General features: G+C 48.4%; 1 protein-coding gene across 2 annotated transcripts in view; it reads left to right on the top strand.

Annotated features, from left to right (window-relative positions):
- The window catches only part of LOC147701440 (E3 SUMO-protein ligase ZBED1-like), a 199,448-nt gene that overhangs the window by 108,122 nt on the left and 65,352 nt on the right, over positions 1–25,974 (top strand). The window contains exons 3-4 of one of the 2 annotated variants that reach the window (XM_086928653.1): positions 923–1,185; positions 1,656–1,720. In XM_086928653.1, coding sequence (XP_086784779.1) covers positions 923–1,185; positions 1,656–1,720 — 328 coding nt within the window. The remainder of the gene's footprint in view (positions 1–922; positions 1,186–1,655; positions 1,721–25,974) is intronic. The other variant, XM_086928654.1, reaches the window with a different exon arrangement.

Genomic DNA, 25,974 nt, shown 5'->3' with positions numbered 1-25,974 from the left:
CAGGTCCGATGCCCCACTTCAGGTCTGATGCCCCACTTCAGGTCTGATGCCCCACTTCAGGACTGATGCCCCACTTCAGGTCTGATGCCCCACTTCAGGTCTGAAGCCCCACTCAACTAGTTTATGCTGAGTGTTTGTGCCAGTCAGAAGTTATCTGCGTTTTGCAGCAGTGGTGCCTCCTTAATGTTTAGAAGGAAGTGCTGCACATTTTCTACCTGAATGTAGATACAGGCTTCTGCTGGCCAACTCTACTTAATGACAACCTGATACTTATTCCAGCCCCAGTTAGTTGTTGTTCCTCTCCCTGTCTTGTGCTTTGGTGATCTCTGATGTTTTAATATCATGTCTGCTCATTGTGGTTGATGATTTTTTGATTTCTATTTTGTTTGGCCCTTGTTGATGTATAGATTCTGCCTTATGTTGGTAATGGCTGGAGTTTTTCTTCTCTCAGTCCTGCTGGTATTTACTGATGTTTTATTTAGACCTCTTAGCTGTTGTAGATGCTGATGTTGTCCTCCAATCCCAGTACTGTATTTGCTGTTGCTTTGATCCCTTTCCTTTGCTGTTGGCAGTTGATGATGATCACCCTGCTTGTTCTGTGGGTGGTGAGTGTTTTTTCTACTTCCTATATCTCTCGAAGAATCTTGAGATTAGGTGGTCTTCCCTGATTTGTTCGGTAGTTGCTCATGATCTTTTTCTATTCTCTTCCTGGATGCTGACGTTCAAGCTATTCTCTGTTCTTTTGGCAGTAAATCTGGACTTCTATTGCGCTGGCTACTAATGGCTTGTGTATGATCGGTAGCTTTGGGGTGCTGAAATTAGTCCTTAATTACTTTTCTTCCTGCTTTTATTGGTCTTTTCTGTGCTTTAGGTTCTACTCTGATTCTGCTTTCACACCTGTCTTCTTTGCCTCTTTTCCCAGTTTGTGAGGACTGTCGCTTATACTTCCGAGACTCCTGCCCACAGCACGGGGCACCAACCTTTATACTGGACACGCCGGTTCCGGAGAATGTGCCATCCAGAGCTCTCCTTTCGTTGCCAGAGGGGCTAGTGGTCAAGGAGAGACCTCAGGGAGGGTTTGGGGTCTATTGCACCATTCCGGTCATCCCAAGGGGATGCATCTTTGGCCCATTTGAAGGGGACATCCTAGTGGACAGGAATGAGTGCACCGTGTACTCATGGGCGGTAAGAACAAGCTGTGTAAATGACTTGCACGTTTATATCTTAGTATTTAGACAATGTTTGCAATCTTTCCTCTTTTCTCAGTCCTCCTACGTCCCTTGTACATCACAGAGTAATGCCAGCCCCACAGACATGAATGTCATAAAAGACCGCAACTGGTCTTTATGATCTCATTAAAGTACATTCCTGGCCGACCTTTTTGTAATGTGACTTGCATTTGCTCAGATCTTCGCCATATTTGTCCCAGTGTGGTTTGTGTCTCTTGGGCTGAATGAGTGGGAAAGGTACTGGGAGGCTAAAAGAAGTAACAGGGTAGAGAATTTAGTTAATTCACACAGAAAATATTGTGAACAAAACCATTGGTGTAGACCTCCATTTAGAATATATAGCTAAAACCTTGGCCCATTGGCAATGGGAAAGCTCTTTATGCTCTTTTTCTAATTTGGTTCTAACTAAGACTTTGTCTCTTCCAGGTGAGAGAGAATGGAGCGTACTTTTATATTGATGCGTCAGATGACTCCAAATCCAGTTGGATGAGGTTAGCAATTGAAGCTTATTGTATCCCCGTTGGACTATTACCTATATCCTGTTTCTTCAAATGATTGGAATGGTGCTATTATACTTTTTACATGTATAATATCTCTGATCTGCTTGCCCCTGTCTCCTTTGTCCCTTGTTTCCTTAACCGCTTGCCTCATATCTTTCTTCTTAATATGTCTCATCCATTCATCTGTCCATCATCTTTCTGTATTCAACTTGGTGTTCGTGATCTGTATTGGAAATTATAGGCATAATACTGCGTAGCTCGTAGAAATCTACACTTCATATTTGACTCGCAAGTTCCAAAGCTCCATCCAGGGACATATACAACGTGTACACAGATCATTTATTAGTGGTACATCACTAGTAAAAAACACTTTAGCCTAGCACTAAAATTACCATGTTTATCCTGAATGAAAGGTGAATTAGGGGAGGGGTGGTACCTGTGGTAGAATCAAAACATAAAAGAATTAGCACTTGCAAACTACTGAAGGGCACGCATCACATTACAGTAAGGATTATAGATATCCTAAATAAACTAAGGGTAATATCAGTCAGAGGTGTCACTTATGGAAACCTATTCCATACACAAAGCAAACAGTGAACAATAATGTTCAATCATCACAAACGTTAAGTTCGCTTGGTCAGCATTGGGGTGCCCAAAATTATAAAGTTCTCCCTTGGAGCTTACCTACAGTTTTGCAGAAAATGATACTGATGTGTTGTCCTATCCTAAAGAAACAGTTAGTTTTAGTTTATTTACCTTCGAATATCCCCCAGGTGTCAGACTGGATCCCAAATGTTTTTCGTCAGCAGTACCACTGTGCGTCTGTAGGTGGCGTTGGTCGACTCCGCGTCCATCGTTGTAGTCGCCAGGATGACCTCGCAGAAGTTACTTACACTACGCCCTCGCGCGCTTACATCAGTTCTTTCTTTTTCCACGCCACCAAGCGCAGTTCCGGAGAGAGCTGTACCCCCAGTAACTTTTTGACTGAGCTTTTGCACTTTTTTTTTTTTTGAAGTTGTTTTTATTAATAACAATAAGAGGGCTTCTGATAGATATGTGGTAAATATAGCATGATAGGCAAGTCAATATACAAGGCAGTGTCAATACAATTTGCGAAATATTCAAATAACATTGTTCCAAATCCATTGGTACCGTCTCGTAGCCCCCCACCCCCGCCCATCTAAAATTTAGAATCACTTTCCTCAGCTGGCCTCGGTGGATCGCACAGATGCCCTCTGTATTCATTCCAGGCATCCCAGATTTTATCCCATTTCCGTGGACAACCCCGGTGTAGGTATACCACTCTCTCCACCAACATAGCCCCATCTAAATCTGTGCACCAGTCTCTCAACGTGGGTATCTCGGCAGCCCCCCAGCATTTTGCGATATTTCGCTTGGCAAACATTATACCCAACGTCACCCAGTCTTGAGCAGGGTGGTTAAGGTCGTTCGGGTCCCAAATGTTCAATAAACAACACCGTGGCTCAAGTAGCACTGATGCATTGACTACCTGCAACATCGTCCTCATGACTTTAGCCCAGTTGGCAGCGACTTGAGGGCACTGCCATATGGTGTGAAACAATGTTCCTTCTTCCCCGCAGCCCCGTAGACAAAAGCTGTGTGTGGCGCGCCCTATGGTGTGCAGAGTAGTCCTAGTGTATGTATACTCAGTGAAGTATTTTCAGATGTATCAGGCGGAGCTTAAAGGGTGTGGCCACTTCTCGTGGGGAAGAAAGCGCTGTCTGCCAGTCCGCCTCGTCAAAGTCCCCCAAGTCTCCAGCCCAACTGCGCCTTAATTTTAAGGTGGGATCCAGTAAATTGTTAACTAGCTTGTGATATGTGAAAGACGTCGCTTTTTTATGCATATGTTCAGTGAGTAGCCTGTCTTCCTACGGGGTCGATTCGGGCAAGTCCGTGTTTGGCGGAATAACCGGCCGTAGGGCATGGCTGATCTGTAAATATCTAAATCTTTCGGTGGGTGCTAATTCGTATTGTGTTTGAAGCTGGTCAAATGGTATGAGGGTAACCCTCCTCCATAGGTCGCCTACTGTGGAGATGCCTATCAGGTTCCATTCTCGAAACCCTTTGCTTTTGAGCAGTTTGCCCAATCTGCGTGTAGCCCACAGTGGAGTCATCTGAGTAATTGTGTCCCTGCACTTGAGACGAGTCTGCGTAGCGTACCAAATGCCTACTGTGTGTGCTGTTGGGCCAAGGAGGGATGACGTACCCAGTTTCTCATACAGTACAGAGAGAGTCCCGGCCTCCCCAATCTCCTATCGGTCCGCCTGGAATGCCGGCTCAGTTTGTGAGGCGTGAAGCCATTGGTTTATTATTTTTAAGTGGGCGGCCCAGTAATGCAACTGGATATCTGGGAGGGCAACGCCTCCGTCATACCAGCTCCTAATTAACTTACCACGAGACAATCGTGACGCCTTATTACCCCAGAGTAGACCTGAAACTAGGGTGTCTATTTGCTTGAAATATTTTGCAGGAAGATGGAACCGGGTGTTTTCCAGGATATATAACAGCAGAGGAAGCGTCATCATCTTGCAAAGGGCCGCCTTACCCAGAAGAGTCAAGGGCAGGGTATGCCAATGCTTTACATCAGATCGGAATCGCTCAAGGGGAGGTTCCAGATTTTTAAGGAGGAAGACACTAGGATTAGGCGTAATCCACACACCAAGTATTTAAAGGAATCCTCTGTTACCCTTAGGGGGCATTCCGTCGGAAGTTGTGGAGGGGGGCCTTTGAGGACAAATAGGACAGACTTAGACCAATTAATGGTATAACCAGATACCCGTCCGAAAATTTCACAAATGTCCACGAGTTCCACAATAGACCACCCAGGGGAAGTTAAGTAGAGAAGAATATCATCCGCATACAAGGAGATGCGGTCTTCCCACGTTGCGGTCCAGTGTAGCCCCCTAATTATGCAGTCCCATCGAACCCAGGCCGCCAATGGCTCCAACGCCAGAGCAAATAGCAGAGGAGACAGTGGGCAGCCGGGCGCGTGCAACGACCTAGCTCAAAGTCCCTGGACACATGTGCTAGAGGGCGAGAGTATGATAAGCGCACCCAGGCACAGAATTTGGGACCAAAGCCCAGATGCTCGAGAACTGGAAATAGGTAAGTCCACTCCACCATATCGAATGCCATTCGAGCATCTAGAGAGAGAATGACTGCCGGCTCTTGAAGACAGATGAAAAACAACAATTGATGGACAGAATGCAGAACAATGTCATACATTCACCCCAGTAAAGAGATCTGGGCCTAAATCCATCGTTTCTTTGCACTCCACACTACCCCAGTTCAGACATGGCCATATGCAAATCAGCCTTGACCCTGTGCCTCATGGGAACAGTCCAGCCCGAACTGCCAAGCCATCTCTTTCCTGGACCATAATCGAGCATCCTAGGACCAGTTTCTGGCTATCAGCCGTCTTCAGCCAGGATAGCTTGATTCCAGTGGTATGGAGAGCATGGGACTCACGTCTGAGCATACCCATCCCACTTGAAGACTGGGCATACGCGCCACAGCCGCATGGACCCTCCGCAGGTTAAGTGCAGTACTTCTGTTGGGCATAAACCCTGATTGGTCAGGATGGATGAGTGTTGCGAGGTAAGACGGGCAGCAATCATCTTAGCTAAAATCTTTGCCTCAGCATTAAGCAGAGATATCGGACGGTAAGAAGAGCTTTCATCCGGGGGCTTTCCCGGTTTAGGCACTGTAACTATAGTGGCTCTTCGTTGGTCACGCGGCAGGACACCGGCCTCCAAGCTGTGTAGGAACATATTCAGGAGATACGGGCAGTGGTATCAGACGTGCGCTTGTAGAGTTCGATGGGGATGCTATTGGGCCCCCCAGCCTTCCCAGACTGCAGAGAATGGATGGCCGTTTTAACCTCATCAATCGTGAAGTCAGCCTCCAGAGTCAATGCTGCTTCCTCCGTAAGAGACTGCATTCGAATATCTTTTATATACGTATGGGCTTCCTCTATTGTCATGGGGGAATTAGAGGTATATACCTGCTTAAAATAGTCAGCCAGGGTGCATACTATATCTTCAGGGGCCGTGACTATGGTACCCGTCAATGTTTGAAGTTATGCTATTGTTCTCTGCGCTCTACCCCTCCTGTCTAACCATGCCAGGAGTTTGCCTGTCTTGTCCCCAACCTCTTACATGGTGTGTCTCGTAGCTAGAAGTCGTAGTTTAACCTGTTCACTCTGATATTCTTTGACTGCACATTGTTTGAGCCGCAGGTCCTGCGCCTTGTCTGGGGAGGGGTCCCGCTCGTGTCGTTCCTGAAGTAGTGCCAGATCAGCCTCCAGGGTATCCATCTCTCCCCTCGCCTCTCGCTTATAACCTGTTATAGAAGCGATAGCTTGGCCTCGAACCACTGCCTTATACGCCTCCCATAAAATGCCCGGGGACTGTACGGAGGTCTAATTTTCGCAGAAGTAGTGTTTTGTAGCCCCTACTATGTCTTCACGGATCTTGGGGATTTGTAAATCACCTGGGGCAATAGTGAAAATACGTTTCCTCGTCTTGACATGTAGGTTATATGCCAGGGACACGGGCGAGTGGTCTGATATGCCTCGAGGGCTATCGCCACGTCCGTGACATGGGGAAGGCCTTCTGCGGAAAGGCGGAAGTAGTCAATACGAGAGAGACTATTATACACCCCTGATTGATAAGTGTAGTGGAGGTCATTGGGGTGTCTATATCTCCAGGCATCGGTGAGGCCTAAAGCGTCAATAAAGCCAGTCATACGGGTACAACCCGCCCCCGTGGGCCTACTAGGATAGCGGTCCCTGGCACCATCAATCACTGCATTAAAATCTCCCTCTAGAAGAAGCTCTCCCTCCGGCAGGCTCAACAGGAAGGCGCTGAGTGCTGGAAAACTGACAAAATGAAGAGCGGGGGAATATACACTGACACTATATTGAACTTTTTCCCTTCCCACTGACAAAAGACGGCAGCAAACCGCCCATGAGTATCAGACCAGGTGCGATTTATGATCAGTGGGAATTGTTTACGAACTAAAATGCCCACCCCTCTCGAGCCCGATGTAAACTCTGAGTGTACCAGCATTTTGAACCCCCAGCTGTCCATAGCTTTGCATGCCGAACCCACCAAATGCGTTTCTTGTAGCAGTACCACCGCTGGGACACAGCGCTTCAAATATTGCAACACCAGGCCTCTCTTAATTTTATCCCCCAGCCCATGCACATTCCAGGTAAGTAGTGTGAAAGGGGGCACTGGGGTCACATCTGGAACATCAGTAGAATTTTCAGAGTGTGCTGACACTGTCTCTACTGCCATAAACAACACATCTTTGTAAACCGCTGCCAAAGCAGTGGCACCACATCGCAGCAACATGTACATTAGCCTTCAGATTGCGCCCTAAATTTGGAACAGAAAAAACAGAAACACTACTCAAAAGACCCCCTTCACCCCCTGCCCCCCACCCTGCCTCCCTGCTAAACGGTATCAGAACTGCCCGCCACCACAACAAAGCAGAGTGCTCAGTACCCATTCCCATTCCTGAACGGAGAGGGTGAGAGAAAGTTGCTCCAGTCTTCCACAGAGCCCTTGCGCTACACCAATGTCTATGACCGAACATCACGGTCAAATGTCAGTAGTGATTAAAAGACTGCAGCAACATAGTCCTGCAAGTGCCATCAAATCGTAGTCAGGCCAGGCCACCCCGCAAGGAAAATACCCCCCCCAAACAATGTCTCAGGGTGGAAATGTAAATGTAATTTGCACTTGTATAGCGCCTATCACCCAGGGGTCTCTAAGCGCTGTACGAATACCGCTGTGGGTTCCTTCCTGGCCTGTTCCTGTGAGGTGTCCACTCCTGGGCACCCCCAAGGTGAAGCCATGCATCCTAGCGTTGTTAGGGCCGGTGTGGAGATTAAGCAAGCTATTGCCCAGAGTTGCAGAGTGGAACCCATGATTAGAGTAGGCACCGAGGCGAGAATTATCGGGTCCGAGGACATTGAGCCAAAGACCCTGCCACGATGGGGATTGAACCCTGGTCCCGGGACAGACCTCTGCCTCAGGGTCTACCGCTCTAATCGGTGAGCCACACTTCTGTACACCTTATACTCAGGACCTCGTCATACATTTCTGGTCAAAGCGAATTACCAAATCTGGTGCAGTTCCACCGGGTCACAACCCAGGTCAGCCTCACAGCTGTTGCGTAGGCCTCCCAACCTCCACACGTCTGCAGTCTGCTCTTCCCCTTCACGCTCAGTCCACGGTGCTCTGTCGCTCGTCGCTCCGCTGTCCACGGTGATCATCTCTGCTCTGTCTCCCCACCCTTCTCCAGCCGTCCAGCCAATCCTGGTCCTCTTCAGGTGTGAGGAAGAACCACACCTTTCCGGCATCCTCCACTCGTAACGGCTGGAAATAGCATAGAGTATTTTATCTCTCCTCTCGGAGAGCCTTCTTCACTTCAAGGAACCCCCTGCGTTGTTTCGTGACCACCGGGGTATAGTCAGGGAAGATTGTTATGTTGCCATTCTCGATGGCGATCGGCGGAGCCTTTCTGGCCGCTTGTAACGGTCGCGAAAATGAAAAATTCTCGCCAGGATCGGTTGCGAGGGCGCCCCGGGTTTTGGTCTGCCACCCGGGACCCGGTGAGCCCTCTCCACTGAGAAAAAGTTTGATAACCCCGTGGCTGAAGATGAGTCGTCACCAGGTCCTCCACAAAGAGATCTTGCAACTTTTTTTTAACTTCTTTTTCGAGTCTATCATTGACATCTGGTGCACGAGGGATGCCCAGTTTCAAGGCCTGCGCTGCGGTTCCTGTGCCCAACTGATGTCGGTAATGGATCTGCACTTCGTGTGCCTCTACTGCCTGGAGTGCGACCATGACCCCAAGTCGTGCTGCGACTGCCGAACCATGGCCCGAAGTCTTTACGGGAGCGGTCCCGAAAGCTCCTCTAGGCCTGGCAGTCGACTCTGCGTTGCTCAAGATCCTGGTCGCGAGGGAGGTCACAGGACCGATCGCGGAGCCATTACCACCACTCGTCGTCTAAGTCTTCGCACTAAGTTTTAGGTAAGTCGAAGCTCAAGAAGTCGAAAAAGCATTGTTGCTCTTCGACTTCCCCTCGTCCATCGGCCGATGAGACGCAGGGTGCGGGTGGTGGCCCTCCCGCAGCTCCGCTTGCGGAGCCTTCAGGGTCGACTCCGGCCTTCTCGGTAGCGACCCCTGCCCAGCTTAGTAAATTTTACAAAGCGATGTATGCCATCTTTGGGCAGCCCGACTCCGCCGGCGGCTCTGGCCTCGACACTGCAGGGCCCCCTTGGATCCAGGCCTGGATCTGGATCGGCACAGGTCGACCTTGTTACACCTCCACTGACGCTGATTCCACCTGCACCATGTCCGCAGCCAACGGCGGCTGGACCCTTAGCCGGCGCAACCCCAGCTTCCTCACCGATGTGGACACGGAGCCGGGCCAGAGTTGGCCAGATCCGGCGCCGATCGGTACTTTTGTCCCTGTGTTCCACCGTGGCCATTTTCAGCCAGATTGGCAGCCAGAGGAGGGTGAGGAAGACTGAGAAGAGTCTGGTGACCCTTTGACAGAGCAGCTGGGGTACGAGCCGGACTGGAGAGAGGAAATGGGGGTTCCCATTGGTCTGGATACCTCCTCAGACCTAGGCATGTTGTCTCCTCCTCCTACCTACCTACGGAGGAGGGAGCGTCATACGCAGTGGTGTTGCGTAGGGCGGCTGAGGCTCTTCACCTTGAGTTACCTACGGTGGCAGTTAGGACTAACCTCCAGAGAGAGGTGCTTCATCCGGCAGCGGGCTCTTGGGAGCCCTTGCTGCCATTCAATGAAGCTCTTAACTGACATCCTTTTGGGCACCTGGTCCAGGCCCAACACATGGGCTCCTGTGGATGGAATGGTTGTCCGCTCCACCGCCAGGTCCCGTGTGACCCCACTTTCCTCTCCCAACACCCTACCCCTGAGATCTTGGTGGTCCAAGCCTCTATGTCCAAAGGCGCCTTCCCTACAGTTCCACCTGATAGGGAATCCAAGAAGCTGGACCAACTTGAGAAGAAGATGTTTTCTTCCTCCAGCTTGGGACTGCGGTCGGTAAACACTGCATGTCTGTTGGGCCGTTATTCTCACTCTGTGTGGGATACGGTGACCGAAGTGTTGCCTCAGTGGCCGGAGGAGGCCCGGGCCATGCTCTCCCGTGCAGTTGTCTATGGGAGAGACGCTGCATAGTTTACCATCCGCTGTGGGCTGGATTAATTAATTAATTAATTGCAGGTTTATATAGCGCTAGGATCGACTCCCGGAGGAGTATCTCCGCGCTTCGACCGCTGCGAAACCCTTCCTGGCTTCCCTGAGAGATGGTCCCTTAGTGGGTGTCTCCAGGGTGAGACCAGGCATCCCCGGCGGTCTGGTGGGGCCGTTAGTGAAGATGAGGCAAGCTAATGCCCAGAGTTGCCGAGTGTGATCGCTGATCAGAGTGGGCACCGAGGCGAGAGAATTATCGAGTCCGCTGACCCTGGTCCAGAAACCTGCCGCGTCGGGAATCGAACCCTGGTCCCGGGCCGTCCTCTGCTCTCGGGTCTGCCGCCTCTAACCAGTGAGCCACACTACTTCACTGGATACCTCCTACGCACTTGGCAGGACGATTGCCACTTCAGTTTCCCTTTGGCGCTACGCCTGGTTGGATTCGACTGTTTTTTTCGGGTATCCACTCTTATGGACATGCCCTTTGATGGCTGTCGCCTTTTCCGCGACAAGGCAGACAACACACTAGAGCGCTTTAAGGAATCTCGGGCTACGGCCAGGTCCTTGGGCCCCTCTACCACCTGCCCTGCGCAGTCTGCCTTTATCCCCTTTCGAGGCTATGGAAGGGGTGTCCCACTACGTCCTGCCCAGAGCCAGGCTGTTCAGGGGGCCAGCAAGCGAGCCAGTCCACAACAGCCCCCTCTGCATCAGCCTCCAAACGCTCCTAGTTCAACCTTCCAGGGCCACAAAATGCCATTGGGCGCCAGGATCCGCCATCACCTCCCCCACTGGCGCATCATCACATCGGACAGGTGGGTTCTGCAGATAGTCCCAAAGGGCTACTCCCTCCCCAACGCATGTCGGAGGATCACCTGGCCCTTCTCCAACAGGAAGTTTCGGCCCTCTTGGCCAAGGGAACCATCAAGCGCGTTACTCCCCCAGAAGTAGGTCGTGGTTGCTATTCCCACTACTTTCTGGTGCCCAAGAAGGACAAAGGCCTGTGTCCTATCTTTGATCTCAGGAACATCAACCGTTTCCTCCGGAAGGAGAAGTTCAGAATGTTGACTCTCGCTCAGGTCATGTCTGCCCTTGACCCTGGAGGCTGGTTGGTAGCGTTGGTCTTGCAGGATGCTTATTTTCACATCCCCGTCCTGCCGGCCCACCGGCGTTACCTGGGGTTCACGGTAGGCCACAAGTACTTTCAGTTTACGGTGCTAACTTTTGGCCTTACCAGCGCCCCTCAGGTGTTCACCAAAGTGATGGCGGTGGTCGCAGTTCATCTGCGCAGATCAGGGGTTCCAGTCTTTCCCTATCTTGACGACTGGTTGTTGAAGACTGGCTCACCCCAGGCAGTCGTCTCCCACCTCCAGACTACGACCGACCTCCTGCATTTGCTGGGGTTCTCCATCAATGTGCAGAAGTTGCGCCTGTTTCCCTCTCAGAAGCTCCTTTTCATCAGGGCGGTCCTGGACATGATGCAGTTTCCGGTACATCCTCCCGAACAGCGAGCCCGGGATATTCGGGCCATGATTCCGATCTTTCAGACTCTATCCTGGGTTTCGGTCAGGATGCCCCTGAAGGTGCTGGGCCTCATGGCCTCCTACATTCTGCTGGTCGATCATAACAGGTGGCATATGCAGGTTCTGCAGTGAGACCTGAAGTTCCAATGGGCCCAGCATCAGGGGAATCTGTCCGATTGCGTTCAGTTCTTGGAGGGCACTGCACAACAATTGCAGTGGTGGCTCACGAACCAGGATTGCTTCAATGGCAGATCCCTCTCCCTTCCCCAACCTAATCACACAGTGGTGACAGACGCATCCCTTCTGGGATGGGGCGGACACATGGCAGGAGATGAGAGGCCTCTGGTCTCCGGTGGAATGCGAGCTCCACATCAAACTTCTGGAGCTTTGGGCGATCAGTCTTGCTCTAAAGGCATTCCTTCCCTCTGTCCGGGGAAGAGTAGTGCAGGTGTTCACAGACAACACCACCGCCATGTGGTACTGCAACAAACAGGGTGGGGTAAGGTCGTGGACCCTATGCAGGAGGTCCTGCGCTTCTGGACATAGCTGGAACATCACTGATTGCCGAGGCGGACGAACTCAGCCACAGGTGCATGATGGATCACGAGTGGCGTCTTCACTCGGAGATGGTGCAAGGTCTTATTCTGCAGTGGGGAGAGCCTTGGTTAGATATATTTGCCACCAAAGAGAACGTGCAATGTCAGAAATTCTGCGCATTGGAATTTCCAAGGCAGCACTTGCTAGGCAACGCTTTTCGCCGCAAGAGGAGTTGCGGTCTTCTATATGCCTTTCCGCCTATACAACTTCTTTCCAGATTGCTGAAGAAAATCAAGCGCGATCGGGCCCAATTCATTCTTGTGACTCCGGATTGGGCACGAACAGTCTGGTATACCGAGGTGCTCAACATGGCCATCGATCCTCCATCTGACTACCTTTTCAGGTGGATCTTGTGTCGCAGCAGCAGGCGACAGTCCGCCACCTAAACATGTCCAGCCTCCACCTCCTTTCAGAGAGATTGAGCGGCGGCAGTTGACGTCATTTGACCTCTCAAAGCCTATGATGTACTCTTGGCAGCCAGGCGTCCCCCCACTAAGACGGTATACGCCTGCAGATGGAATAAGTTTGTGGCATGGTGCATAGCAGAGGCTCTGGATCCCATTTCTACCCCTCTTTCTGAGGTTATGTTGTTCCTCCTTTCTTTGGCCCAGCAGGGCTCTGCTCTGGGCACTCTTAGGGCTACCTCTCGGTCATTTCATCCTTTCTCAGGCTTCCTGCTCAGCCTTCTCTTTTCAATTTCCCTGTTGTAAATAGATTTCTTAAGGGCATTACTCATCTGTTTCCCCCCGTTCCCTTCGTAATGCCTCAATGGGACTTGAACTTGGTGTTAACCTATCTTATGTGCACTCACTTTGAGCAGTCACATAATTGTCCTCTCAGACTCTTAACTCTCAAAACTGCTTTTATGGTGGCCATCACCTATGCGCGCAGGGTAAGTGAGCTACAAGCTCTGTCTTGCGAGCCTCCTTTTCTGCCTGTTCATCCGGACAAGTTCGTCCTCAGAACTCGACCCTCCTTTGTTCCATCGATGGTCACTTCTTTTCATATTGGCCAAACCATAACTTTGCCCACCTTCTTTCTGTCTCCCCATCTTTCAAAAGAGGATCTAAAACGTGCGCTCTCCTTCTATTTGTATCGCACCAAACAATTCTGGGTGGACGTCCAGCCTTTTGTTGGTTACGTGGGCGCTGGGAAATGTTGGGCCGTACACAAATGGACCATCTCCAAGCGGGCCATTCTGTGCATTAAAGCCGGTTACTCTTTGGCTAAGAAGAAGCCTCCAGTGTGGCTGCGTGCCTATTCTACCAGGGTGTCGGCAGCTACTACTGCTTTGGGACAGGGAGTCCCCCTAAATGACATCTGTCAGGCAGCTACGTGGGCATCGCTGCACAAGTTCACAAGACACTACTTCCTGGACAACCAAGTCAGAGAAACCGCTTCTTCGGCCGTTCTGTTCTCCAGGACTTTCTGGTGTTATCTTGGTTCGCAGACCCACCTCCGGGGTTGGTATTGCTGGGGTATCTATTCTAAGGTAAGCAATCTATAACTGTTTCTTCCTGATGAACAACTTACCTTCGGTAACGATATATCTGTAAGAATATATCTGTAAGAAACATAGTTTAGTTATAGATTCCTTACCGCCCCACCCATCCTCCCCGTTCTGCGAACTGATTTCCAGGGTTAAGGACGTCCTGTCAGGGCCTTAGTTTTGTGCACCAGTGGTCAGTGTCTTGCATGGCTCTACGTTCCTGGTGCGGAAAGTCGTGTACAGAACTGACGTCAGTGCGCGAGGGCAGCACCTAAGCAATTTCTGCCATGTATTCCCGGCGACCACGACGCTGACAACGGACGTGGAGTCGACCAACGCCACCTACTGACGCACAGGGGTACTGCTGACGAATAACTTTCCGGATCCAGTCTGACACCTGGTGGATATTCTAGGTAAGGAATCTATAACTAACCCATGTTTCTTACAGATATATCATTACCAAAGGTAAGTAACTTTATAATGAATTCCTTCTAAGGTCTGCCTTGACAGTGCAGAATTTTGCCCCACCTATTATTACCAATCCTTGGAGGCCCCCTTCTCTCCCTTGGGTATTGGTTGTATGGTGTGTCATTCTGCCTTCTGTGGAGTGCTTGCTTTGCAAATCACAAAGGTCTATTTTACATCACTTAAGTATACTAACTCATCACACATTAAGTTTGTATAAAGATGTATTACATAAAGAAAGCAAACCTGTTTAAAAAGTTTTATTTTACGCAGCTTACTTTTAGGTCTCGTCTAGACACCACACCAATTTGGAAAATAAAGTATCTTTATCTAAACTCAACAAGACCAAAACGTCATAAATCCAACATAAATATACTAAGAATATGACTTGAAAAGGTTTCAAACAACTTGCCCATAGAAAACTATATATTTGTGATTCCTTTCAAAGCACCTGGAGTTTCAACAAAATTCACAAGGCCAAACAGCTGCAGACAAGGGAAACCTTGAAAAATAAAGAGATGCATCAGTTCCTGAGACCATGGGCAGGCAATGGAATCGTTCTGCTGCACACAGGAGAAGTGATGCCTCGAATCCGGTCTGTAGGGGGAAGTGATGCTCCGATTCCAAGACGGCTCTGGTCCGCTTGTGATGCGTGGCTAAAACTTGCTGCACAGGTACAATGCTTGGAAATCCGGTATATGACTGCGATTGATGAGGCAGAGTCAATCGGCGCTGCAGCAGTTTCTTCAGCCGGGATCCCTCAATGTGTCAATTTGTTGCAGCGGCAACAGTGGTGCGTTGTTTGCGGCAACGGCGGGGCAAAGCTTAGAGATTCTTCTCGCACACCGTGCTGCCTCGGAAAAACAGCCGCAAGAAGAGCTATGCATCGATTGTCTTTTAGTTGCGTTTTATTTTCCAGCTCCCAATAGCAGGAACAACTTCCAGAGGCCTAACCCAGTCACAGGCACCACTTGGCAGGTCAGAACTCCCAGCAAGGAAGTTCAGGGGAGCTGGCTGTGAAGTCTTTGTGTCCCTGGTACTTCAGAATAGGTGGCAAGCTCTACTCATGGCCTTGAAGATCTTCCTCAAGCAGGGAGATACAGCACACTAAAGTCTTTGTACTTTCCTTGGCAGAAACAGCTACTGCAGACCAACCCTAGAAGGCACACAGCAAAGGGGCAGTACTTTCCCTCAGTTTCTCCAGCTCTTCTCCTTGGCAACGTTTCCTCTTGATTCCAGAAGTAGTCTAAAGTTCAGAGGTTTAAAGTGTAATACTTATACCCCAAAATGCCTTTGTTCTCTTTGTGCAATGGTCTCTGAGCCCAGTCCAAACCAGTTCTGTCCTCACTGGTGCAGTATGAGCACAAGGGGTGGAGCAGAATTGTGCAAGGGAGACAATCCCCATTCAGGTGCAAGGAAGTCTCCTCCCACTTCTCTGAATTCAGCTGAGCCCTATTCAGTCCAGCTCGGAGTCATCCAGGAAGGGCCAGGCACACCTCCCCCTCCCCCACCCCACTCCAGTAGCTGTCTACAGTGAATGCACATCCCCAGCCCCTGTCACTTCTGAACCAGACAGAGGCACGCAGAATGGTTAAACATGAAAATGCCTACTATCTAAAAAGTGATACCAAAGGGGATGATGGACGGAGCGTTGGAGCAAATCAAACACTCACCCCCAGCCAACTGATCTGGGTTTAATCCATCATCATTCTTTAGCTCACTCCGCCACCCCAGTTCAGACATGGCCATATGCAAATCAGTCTGACCATGTGCCTCATGGGAACAGTCCAGCCCGAACTGCCAAGCCATGTCTTCCCTGAACCGGAAACAAGCATCCTGGGACCGGTTTCTGGCTCATCAGCCGTCATCAGCCAGGCTAGCTTGAATCCAGTGGCAAAGTGAGCAAGGGACCTATGTCTGGGCATACCCTGCCAACTTAGGGCTAACAAAGCGATACCAAAGGGGATGATGGACGGAGCGTTGGAGCAAATCAAATACTCACCCCCAGTCAACTGATCTGAGTTTTATCCATCATTCTTTAGCTCACTCCGACACCCCAGTTCAGACATGGCCATATGCAAATCAGTCTGACCATGTGCCTCATGGGAACAGTCCAGCCCGAACTGCCAAGCCATGTCTTCCCTGGACCGGAAACAAGCATCCTGGGACCGGTTTCTGGCTAATCGGCCGTCATCAGCCAGGCTACCTTGAATCCAGTGGCAAAGTGAGCAAGGGACCCACGTCTAGGCATCCTCTGCTGAGTAGCGTTGTCATTCTGTCCATTCGCTTGAAGTAAAATTGTAGTTCTTCTATTTTTGTAAAATGGCCCGGTTTTTGGCTGTAAAATTCTGATCACCCTAGGTCGGGAGTGCTATGTAAATCATGGAATACAGAGGCACCAATAAGGCCAGCAAAGGCATTTTATTTGGCAGTGTAAATATCAGTGAAAAGAGGATGACACCCACCAACCGAGGGCTTAGCTGCAGAGTTGGACAGGTCCATATGCATGATGTGCTGCTCCAGTCCAGGATTGACAAGTGTGAATTTTTAATGCTGCTGCCTCGGTGCCTTGTGCATGTACGATGACAACTTAAGTAAGCACTAGCTTTTAATTTAACATCTTTTGTGATGGGATTTTTCAGCCAATGTTAAAAGCAAAAGTATTATGCCCAGAATGTACTGTACTGTTTGTTAAATTCCAGGACAACGATGTGTCTTTGATGGCTGCTATTTTTCCCTGAGAACCAAAGTTGTTCTCTACTTTTCACGGAGTCTGCAGATCGCATCTGTGTACAGTCCCTGGGCCCAGACCCCTACTTAATGACAGTTTGTAGCGTAGAACAGTCCAAAACCAACTGTGTGTACGCGTCCTGGCCATCTTGTAAACAGCCCTCTCTGTGATTGCAAGCCACATCAAAAACTGATACGCAAGGTCATATATGGATATGAAAGGAACAGTAAAAATATTTGTTTTAACATCAAAATAAATAAATCCACAAATAAATAATAAGATTATAACACACAGTTGGTAAAAAATAAAATTAATGAACGCCTCTTCCAAGCAATGACAGCGTTTTTCTATATTCTTGTGACACTTTTAAAGATTTTGAAGGAGGGGTTTATTTTCCAAGTGGATTTATGTGAAGTTTGAGGCTCTGGCAACCGTGAAGTCATGGCCGTCATAGAGCCGCTCCCTCTTGATGTTGAAGGCTGAGCCTCCTACCTGCCTCTCACAAGTGAGCAGCGTTGTAAGAGGAGAAGATGCGGCATGGTTTTGTTGTTGGCTCGCTGTCTCTCCTAGTCTCGAAAGTATTGTGTCTCTTCTTTAGACATATACTTTCTCCGTTACCCGCAGGCAAGTCTCCAGCTGTTGAACTCGTTTTTTGTGTCGCCTAAAGCTCATTAGAACATTGTTTGATCAGAATCCATTTTCTCCTGCGCATAACTTGTTCGGTATTTTCTGGAGGGCTCTAGGAACTAGAAATGATTGGCTAGGGTTTAATTGCGTAGCCAGAAGAAATTTAGGCGGGTGCACCTGTGGCTAAAATGACTGGAAATGGAATAAACATAAAAAACATAAAACCTGTGGGAGGGGGTGGTAGCGCAGAAGTGAAGCCGAAATAGGCTGTAGTCCTGGGGTCGAGTTATGGGGATAGAGTTTTTAAGAATGACCGTGCCAGGCGTAGACACATTGTTTATCCCCCCAAATAAAGAAATAATACTGTGAAATAGTTCGGGTGGTTAGTGAAGTTGCTAGTAACAACAAGTGCGAGGGGTGGAGGGGGTGGGGGGGAGTTTACGCGAGCGCTAAGCAGCAGCTGTTTGCTCTTTATGATGAGGGCAGAAAGCCAGATGGCGCCTCTGCTCGTAACTGTGCGCGTAACCGCATGCTCTAGGCCTCACAAAAAGCTGTGGTCGGCTTTTTAAAGCCCACTCACTAAATGTCTCGCCACCCCAGCGCATGCGCTGGCCCAGGCGAGACCTAAAAACCTTCTTTACTAAAAGATGTGTATTACAATAAGAGTTCAGAGACCCTATACTTTATTTCTCTATCTTTTTCCAATGGTAAGTTATATTTATAAGATGTTATAAATAAACTCCCATTCTATCCTATGGGGCAAGATAGCCTCTCAATAGTGAAAAACTAAATTGGCAGTAATTTGCTATCAGGACATGTCATACACACCAGTACATGTCCTACCTTTCACATACACTGTACCCTGGCCAGGGGGTTACCTTGGGCCTAGCATAGGGGTGCCTTACGTGTAAGAAAAGGGAAGGTTCGGGCCTGGCAAGTGCACTTGCCAAGTAGACATGGCAGTAGCAAACTGTGCACAGACACTGCAGTCGCAGTTCTGAGATATCTTTTCAGAGCTACTCATGTGGGTGGCACAGTCAGTGCTGCAGGCCCACTAGTAGCATTTGATTTACAGGCCCTGCACACGCCGTGCACTTTACTAGGGGCTTACCAGTAAATCAAATAGGCCAATCGTGGATAACCACTCATGATAACAGTTTATACATAGAGCATATGCCCTTTAGCACTGATTAGCAGTGGTACGAGTCCTAAACCCAACATCAACAAGCCAAGGAAAAATGGAAGGAAGAAGCAACAAGTTTGGGGATAACCTTCAAAAAGGGCCAAGTCCAACACAGAGCTTTGCTGCCCTATGTTCAGCAGACAGAAGCTCAGATGTTCTAACGAGTCCCTGTCGCTTTTGAAGCAAATGCCAGAAGTAGCAGCTTATGGTGTTGCTCATTTTAATTTATTCCATCCTGTGTTAATTGTTCTCTTTTTATGTTGTTCCCTTCCCCCACTAAGTTGCCACACCACTTCCTTTCTTTTCCACAACTGTCCTACATACAATTTCACTCCGTCAGCGCTTCCTGCTTACACATACGCTTCCATATGCACTTAAAAAAATAATACTCCACTGCAAATAAAACAACATAAATAAAATACAGTGTCAATTATAACACCATTAGCTCTAACTTTACAAATGCAAGACCTATTGCATTGCAAATGTTTGTTAATGTTTTAATCAAAACCTAAAATGTGAACCAGACCTACAGACTTTGGAATTGATTGTTTATTTACCATTTAAGTCTCCCTCCTCATTGTTTCATTGTGCTCAAATCGAGAAAGCCATACACCTGTATCCTAGTTAATTGAACATCTGGTGTCCTGGCAGCTGCCTAGACCTTGTGTCTTGGCCTATTGTACAGTGAGGTAACACTGTGGACTGAAGAGAAGGGGCAATCCAAAAAAGCAGTATTGGCAAATCTCAATAGGAAATGCCCAAAGAAGTAATGTAATGTTACCATTCATAACATGTGTATTTGTAAACTACAAGTTCACCCAGGGGTATCTTGGCACTGAATAACAAATGTTTATTGTTGTCCAACTCAATGGTACTCCTTTTATTGACCTCAGAAGTATAAAAGGCTGAGTGGGCCTGACTGGATTTGAACCTGTGTTCATGAGGTTGACCGCATGTCCCTATAGTGGACTCATTAGTCCACTAAGCGAGTAGATGCCAATTAACAGGAATTAAATGATTCTTTGTATGCTACATGAGCAGGTTATCGCGAGGGAGAGACAGATAAATCTTCACATTGCGTACGATTGCACGTATTTACCTTTAACCTCAATTAGAGGGGTCAGTTATATTGTTGAACTCGCATGCACCATTAGAAATAGTACAGTATGAAAGAGGGTACAGGTATAGGGGAAAGTGAAAGTGATCGTTGAAAGGTTGTGGTATACTTACTTTGGGCTGAAACAAGGAAAGTTGTTTGTCTGTCTTAGGTTTGTCTCTGATATTAAGAAAATCTAACACCTTTGCTGTATTTCCCCCAATCTAATCAATACATTTTTATTTTTAGCGTGTAAAAGTGTTACATTAAACCCATTCCCATGTGAACAAACATGTTCAAGGCATATGAGCTGCAGATTGTACACTTAGCATTAGATCCCCAACTGGTGTTGGGCTCGGATGATTGCATGTTGTTGTCGTCTTGGAAGAAGCCTTTGTAGTCACGAGATAGGTGACAACTCCCTTGGACGATAGTGTGCATGGGCATCGGCTCCATCCTTCGATGATTTTTTTCTGCCACTGGGTTCGGATGAAAGTTTTCCGCTCCGGCTAGAAATAGACTTTTCAAGCACTTCGAAGCGCACAAAACTTCCTAAAAACGTACCAAACTACTTTAGATATAGACTAACATCGTTTCGACTCCATCAGCTCTATTCCGGTGGTCGATGTGGGCCGTTGGGTCTATCCACGCCGTGAGGCCTACACCTCCTGGAAAGGACGCCATTCAAGAAATGCCCCGGGTGTGGAGCAAAGTTTCCACATAGTGACCACCACGAGGTCTGCAACCTGTGCCTATCGCCAGAACACGACGAATCCAGCTGTACAGCCTGCGCGTTCTTTCGATCCAAGTAAACCATCTGAGATCGGAGGACCTGTCGACACGACATGCAGAGATCAGCTCCGGTACCGGTGGATATCTTCGATGAGGAGGTTCCGCTCGTTCCCGAAGAAGATTCAGATGATCTCCAGATCGTATCAGAGGCAGACTACTCAGATGACTCCATACCATTGGGTCAGCGCGTGAGTACTACTGCCCCTGCACCACACAGCACCCAGATCGAAGGCAAAGGTCAACACTCCGCCTCCGGGGCCCAGTCACGACCGAAAAACCACTTTGACCGCCCCGCCATAGAGCCCGGCTTTGAAGAAAATAATCTGAGACTCCAGTATCTGGAGACGATCTTATGACCCCCTGGCCAAAACTAAGTTTAGAACGGCCACTAAAGCTTACCATAAGCTTATAAAGAAAACTAAAGCCACCTACTATACAGACTTGATTACCTTAAGCACAAATCGCTCCAAAACGATCTTTTCCCTGGTGAAAGATATGACCAAAGCCCCGGTAGGCACAGGCAACCTGACAGTGTCAGATGCACAGTGTGAAGAACTATCTTGTTTCTTTATTAATAAAGTCAAAGGGATGTACGACTTACTACAACCGGATAGCCCGCCGGGGCCCCCTAATCATGCTGGAGACAATCTTGATCCTCCCTATTCCCTCCTGACCCTTTCACCTATAGGACAGCCAGGGATGGAACACCTAGCCCTAAGAGTAAAGTCAGGATCCCCCGGATGATCCCATCAAACCGGAACGGTTCAGATCACTTCATGACTCTGTCCTGCAGGAAGGGCGAGAGCTGATTAATCGATCTTTACAGCAAGCTGCCGTTCCCAAATACTGGAAACATGCCAATGTACTACCCCTCTTGAAAAAAACAACTCTGGATCCTTCAAGGCCAGACAGTTTCCGACCTATTTCGCTGCTCCCTTATCTTGCGAAAGTGGCGGAAGCACATGTCAATTCCACTCTGACTGCCTACTTGGAGTCCAATAGGATTCTTGATGAGTCCCAGAATGGCTTCCGTGCTAATCACAGTACGGAGTCTGCCCTGTTAACAGTCACAGAACATCTAAGGGCCTCCCTGGACATGGGCGCAACCTCTATCCTGGTTCTGCTGGATTTGAGTGCGGCCTTTGACACGGTCTCCCACAAGATACTACTTGAGAGACTGTGGGAGATCGGAGTTAGGGAAATGCCCTGGACTGGTTTGCGCCATTTCTATCTGACCGCTCCTTCCAGGTGCACGCCCCGCCGTACTCATCCAGCAAGCTCCCTCTTGAATGTGGGGTGCCCCAGTGGTCTGAGCTCAGTCCCACATTGTTTAATGTATACGTCCGCCCCCTGGCCTTGATGGCCCGGGAACGTAAGATCCAGCTAACATCATATGCGGACGACACACAACTCCTTTTCAACTTTTCCAACAACAATGTGGGGGAGCAAATTAAATTCCAAGAAGACATTCTGGCGATTTCAAGGTGGCTATCTAACAACTGTCTTCAGTTAAACGCCTCTAAAACAGAGGTACGCCTGATTGGCAATGGCACGCAGACTTGGGACGAGCATTGGTGGCCTCCTGCGCTGGGACCAGCTCCTATACCCAAGGAGTCAGTAAAAAATCTGGGGGTGTCCCATGCCAAAAAAATGGGAGGTACCTGTTACGGGCGTCTTCGCTTTCTTAAACCCATCTTGGTTTTTTGTTTTTTTTTAGCCTTCTACCCGCCAGATTATAGTCCAGTCTATTTGTTGTAAATAGATTATAGTCCAGGCATTAGTTCTATCTCACCTGGACTATTGCAATGCCCTCATGCTAGGCTCCAACATGACTGCAATAAACAGGCTGCAAATAGCACAGAACGCCGCCGCCCGCGTTCTATTTGCCCTACCCAAAACTTGCCACACGTCCCCCTTTCTCCGACGATTACATTGGCTTCCAATACAACAGCGCATTCAATTCAAGACCCTTTGCCTCACCCACAAAATCCTGTATAATGCTGGCCCCCAAACTCTGCAGGGACTGTGCTCTTTTTATACTCCCACGCGCGCACTTCGCTCAGCGGACCTCTCTCTAGCTCGTACTGTCAGAATTCGGAGGAGCAGAGCCAGCGGCCGCTCCTTCAGGTATTTGGCCCCTAAGCTCTGGAATTCTATCCCCTCTAAAGCTCGGGCCACTTCAAATCACCTGCAATTCCGAAAACTTATAAAAACTTATAAAAACTTGGCTGTCTGCGTCCATCTAGCACTTCCTCTGCCGTACTAGCTTCTGGCATGTCCGCAAGCACTGGGACGCCCCGTCGCTGGGGTAGCCATGCGCTATACAAGATCACATAACATAACAATAACTAAGCCTTCCGGTTGCTCGGTACCGAGCAAGCTGCACATGCCGATCCCACAAGCTCCCTCGGCACCGAAACCGAGAGAAGTCTCTACTCCAAAACCATCGACTTCTAAAGGCAAGGGTACGAAGCGAGCGTCCGAAGCCGACGAGACCAGCTTCCACTCCGAAGCCATCGTCTTCAGTACCGAAACCGACAAGGCCTGATTCTGATGCGCCCAAGCCCTCGAAACAGCCTACGACACCGAAAACAACACCTTATGGTGCCGAAAACTACACCAAATACCATTGTAACACCTCCTAAGGCTAAAGACAGACAGCAACCTCGTCCGGAACTGAAAAAATCGGCGCTGACAAAGGTTACACAAGGAGAAGACCTTTTCCAACCAGATCATCTGCAAAAGAAGATCACACAAGAAGAGGAAGGCAGATGCAACACCCACATCTGTAGTTCCTGCCAAGAAGAAGGACTCTGCCACATCTCCTATGCACCCTTCTTCTCCTGTACTTCCTTCTCCTCCATCACCTGTTCCTCTGAACAACTCACCACTGGTATCTCCTTCACATTCTCCTCTTTTATCCTCACACTCACCTCAAAATGATGATGAGTATAGTTTAGGTAGAGGGATAGACCCAGACGTGCCTTTCCCATACCCTGTAAATGATACAGACTGGGAGTACACAAACCCACAGGACGTGCCAGATATTCCTGATCCACAGTCATACCCATCAAAACCTTCTCCACCAGAAGAACATTGGGTTTGGTCACCTGTTGAACAGAGCTGCCATTTACCATGGGGTCACTATGCATTCTGATGAGGCAGAGGAAGACTTTCTCTTGAACACATTTGAACAATGGCAAAGGTCTGTTTAAATTCATCCCATGATTAAAGGGGTCATAAAACATGCTCCTGAGATATTTAAAGACCCTGTATGTACTAGGATCCTAAACCCTAGAATTGAGAAAAAATATAGGCTTGCACCTGCAGATCCAGCCTACATTAAAGGACAACTACCATTAGATTCACTAGTTGTGTCAAGTGCTAGGAAAAGGGCAAACTCACAAACTTCAGGTGAGGCACCCCCACCTGACAAAGAATCCAAGGTAATAGATGCTTCAGGCAAAAGAATAGCTGTGCAAGCTACCAACATATGGTGTATAGCTAATACTCAACCCCTCCTCTCACGTATGATAGGGCGCATTATGATCAGTTAGAGAAACTATTAGACCATCTACCTGATCAATATGAGGCACAAGCAAACGACCTTCTACAAGAAGGCAAGCTAATTTCTAATGCCTCAATCAAGTGTGCACTAGATGTAGCAGACACTGCATCTAGAGCTGTAAATACTAGTGTCGTACTTAGGAGACATGCGTGGCTACGCATTTCAGGGTTTAAACAGGAAGTGCAAACTACCATTTTAAATCAACCATTTAATCAAAACCAACTGTTTGGACCAGAAGTAGACACAGCACTTGAAAAGACAAAGAAGGATACAGATACTGCCAAATCTATGGGGGCCTTGCAGTCCACACAAGCTATGAGTTCTTTTCGTCAATCCTTCTACAGAGGAGGCTCCAAACAAACTGGGGCAGACAATACAACATCCTTCAAATCTAGCACACAAACATCCTCTAACAAGGGATATTGTAGAGGAGGATATAGAGGAAATCACAATAAGGGAAGTGGTTGGGGTAACCACAATAATCAAACCTCTTCCACTACAAAACAGTGACTTCCCTCTGCTCCCCCAACAGCATTCCATCCCTGTCGGGGACAGATTAACACAATTCCTGCCCGTCTGGAACTTAATAACAACAGACAAGTGGGTAAGACCGATGAATCCAGTATGGCTACTGCCTAGAATTTACAGCAACCCCTCAACACATACCACCCATTTAGCATTCAATGTCTACAGAACACCTTACTCTGCTCAAACAAGACGTTCTGTCACTTCTACAAAAAGACGCAATACAAATAGTTCCTTTACAAGAATAAGGAACAGGGGTTTACTCGCTGTACTTTCAAATTCCCAAGAAGGACGGGACACTAAGACCATTTCTCGACCTCAGGCCCCTCAATCAGTATATACAATCATATAATTTTCATATGATCACACTACAAAAAGTGCCCCCACTGCTGCAACAAGGCGATTTCCTTACAACACTAGACCTAAAGGACACCTACTTCCATATTCCTGTACATCCTGCTCACAGAAAGTATCTAAGGTTTGTACTGGAAGGACAACACTATCAGTTCAAAGTCCTTCCATTCGGAGTGACAACGGCACCACGAGTATTCACAAAGTGCCTAGCAGTAGTAGAAGCACATCTCAGAAGACAACAAATACATGTCTTCCCTTATCTAGACGATTGGCTCATAAAAGCCAAGTCATTCAATCAGTGTGTTCAACATACACAACAGACAATTCAAACGTTGCATGACTTAGGGTTCACAATAAACTACACCAAGTCGCACCTGCAACCCTCTCATATACATCAGTATCTAGGGGCTACAATAAACCAGTCTACAGCTCTAACGTATCCCAGTCCAGCAAGGATACAGAGCATTCAAGCCTTAGTCACAGCCTTTCAACACCAACACTCTCTGCAAGCCAGAGTCTTCATGAGACTAATAGGCATGATGGCATCTGGCATCTTCATAGTACCATATGCAAAAACTGCAAATGCGTCCATTACAGGAATGTCTAGCACAACAGTGGAACCAGGCTCAAGGTCAACTAACAGACCTGGTGTTGGTAGACAGCCGCGCACATCGCTCTCTGCAGTGGTGGAACACAAAAAACTTGACAAAAGGGCGGCTGTTCCTCAAACCTGTTCCACAACTAGTGCTTACAGCAGACTCATCTCTCACAGCGTGGGGAGCCCATCTCCATATCAACCATCTAGAGCTGCTTGCAATATTCTTAGCACTCAAAACATTTCAAGTACAAGTACAAAACAAAGCTGTCTTAATCCGGACGGACAACATGACAGCCATGTATTATATACAAAAACAGGGGGGCCGGGGGGGACACACTCTCTACAACTGTCCCAGCTCGCACAGAACATTTGGAGATCGGCCATTCCACAAAACATATATCTGTTGGCAGAGCACCTTCCAGGAGTTCACAATCAGATAGCAG

The sequence above is a fragment of the Lissotriton vulgaris genome, chromosome 7 (genome assembly GCF_964263255.1).
Source record: "Lissotriton vulgaris chromosome 7, aLisVul1.2, whole genome shotgun sequence".
Taxonomy (NCBI): domain Eukaryota; kingdom Metazoa; phylum Chordata; class Amphibia; order Caudata; family Salamandridae; genus Lissotriton; species Lissotriton vulgaris.
The sequence above is the reverse complement of the archived record's forward strand: the minus strand, read 5'-3'. Positions and strand labels throughout refer to the sequence as shown.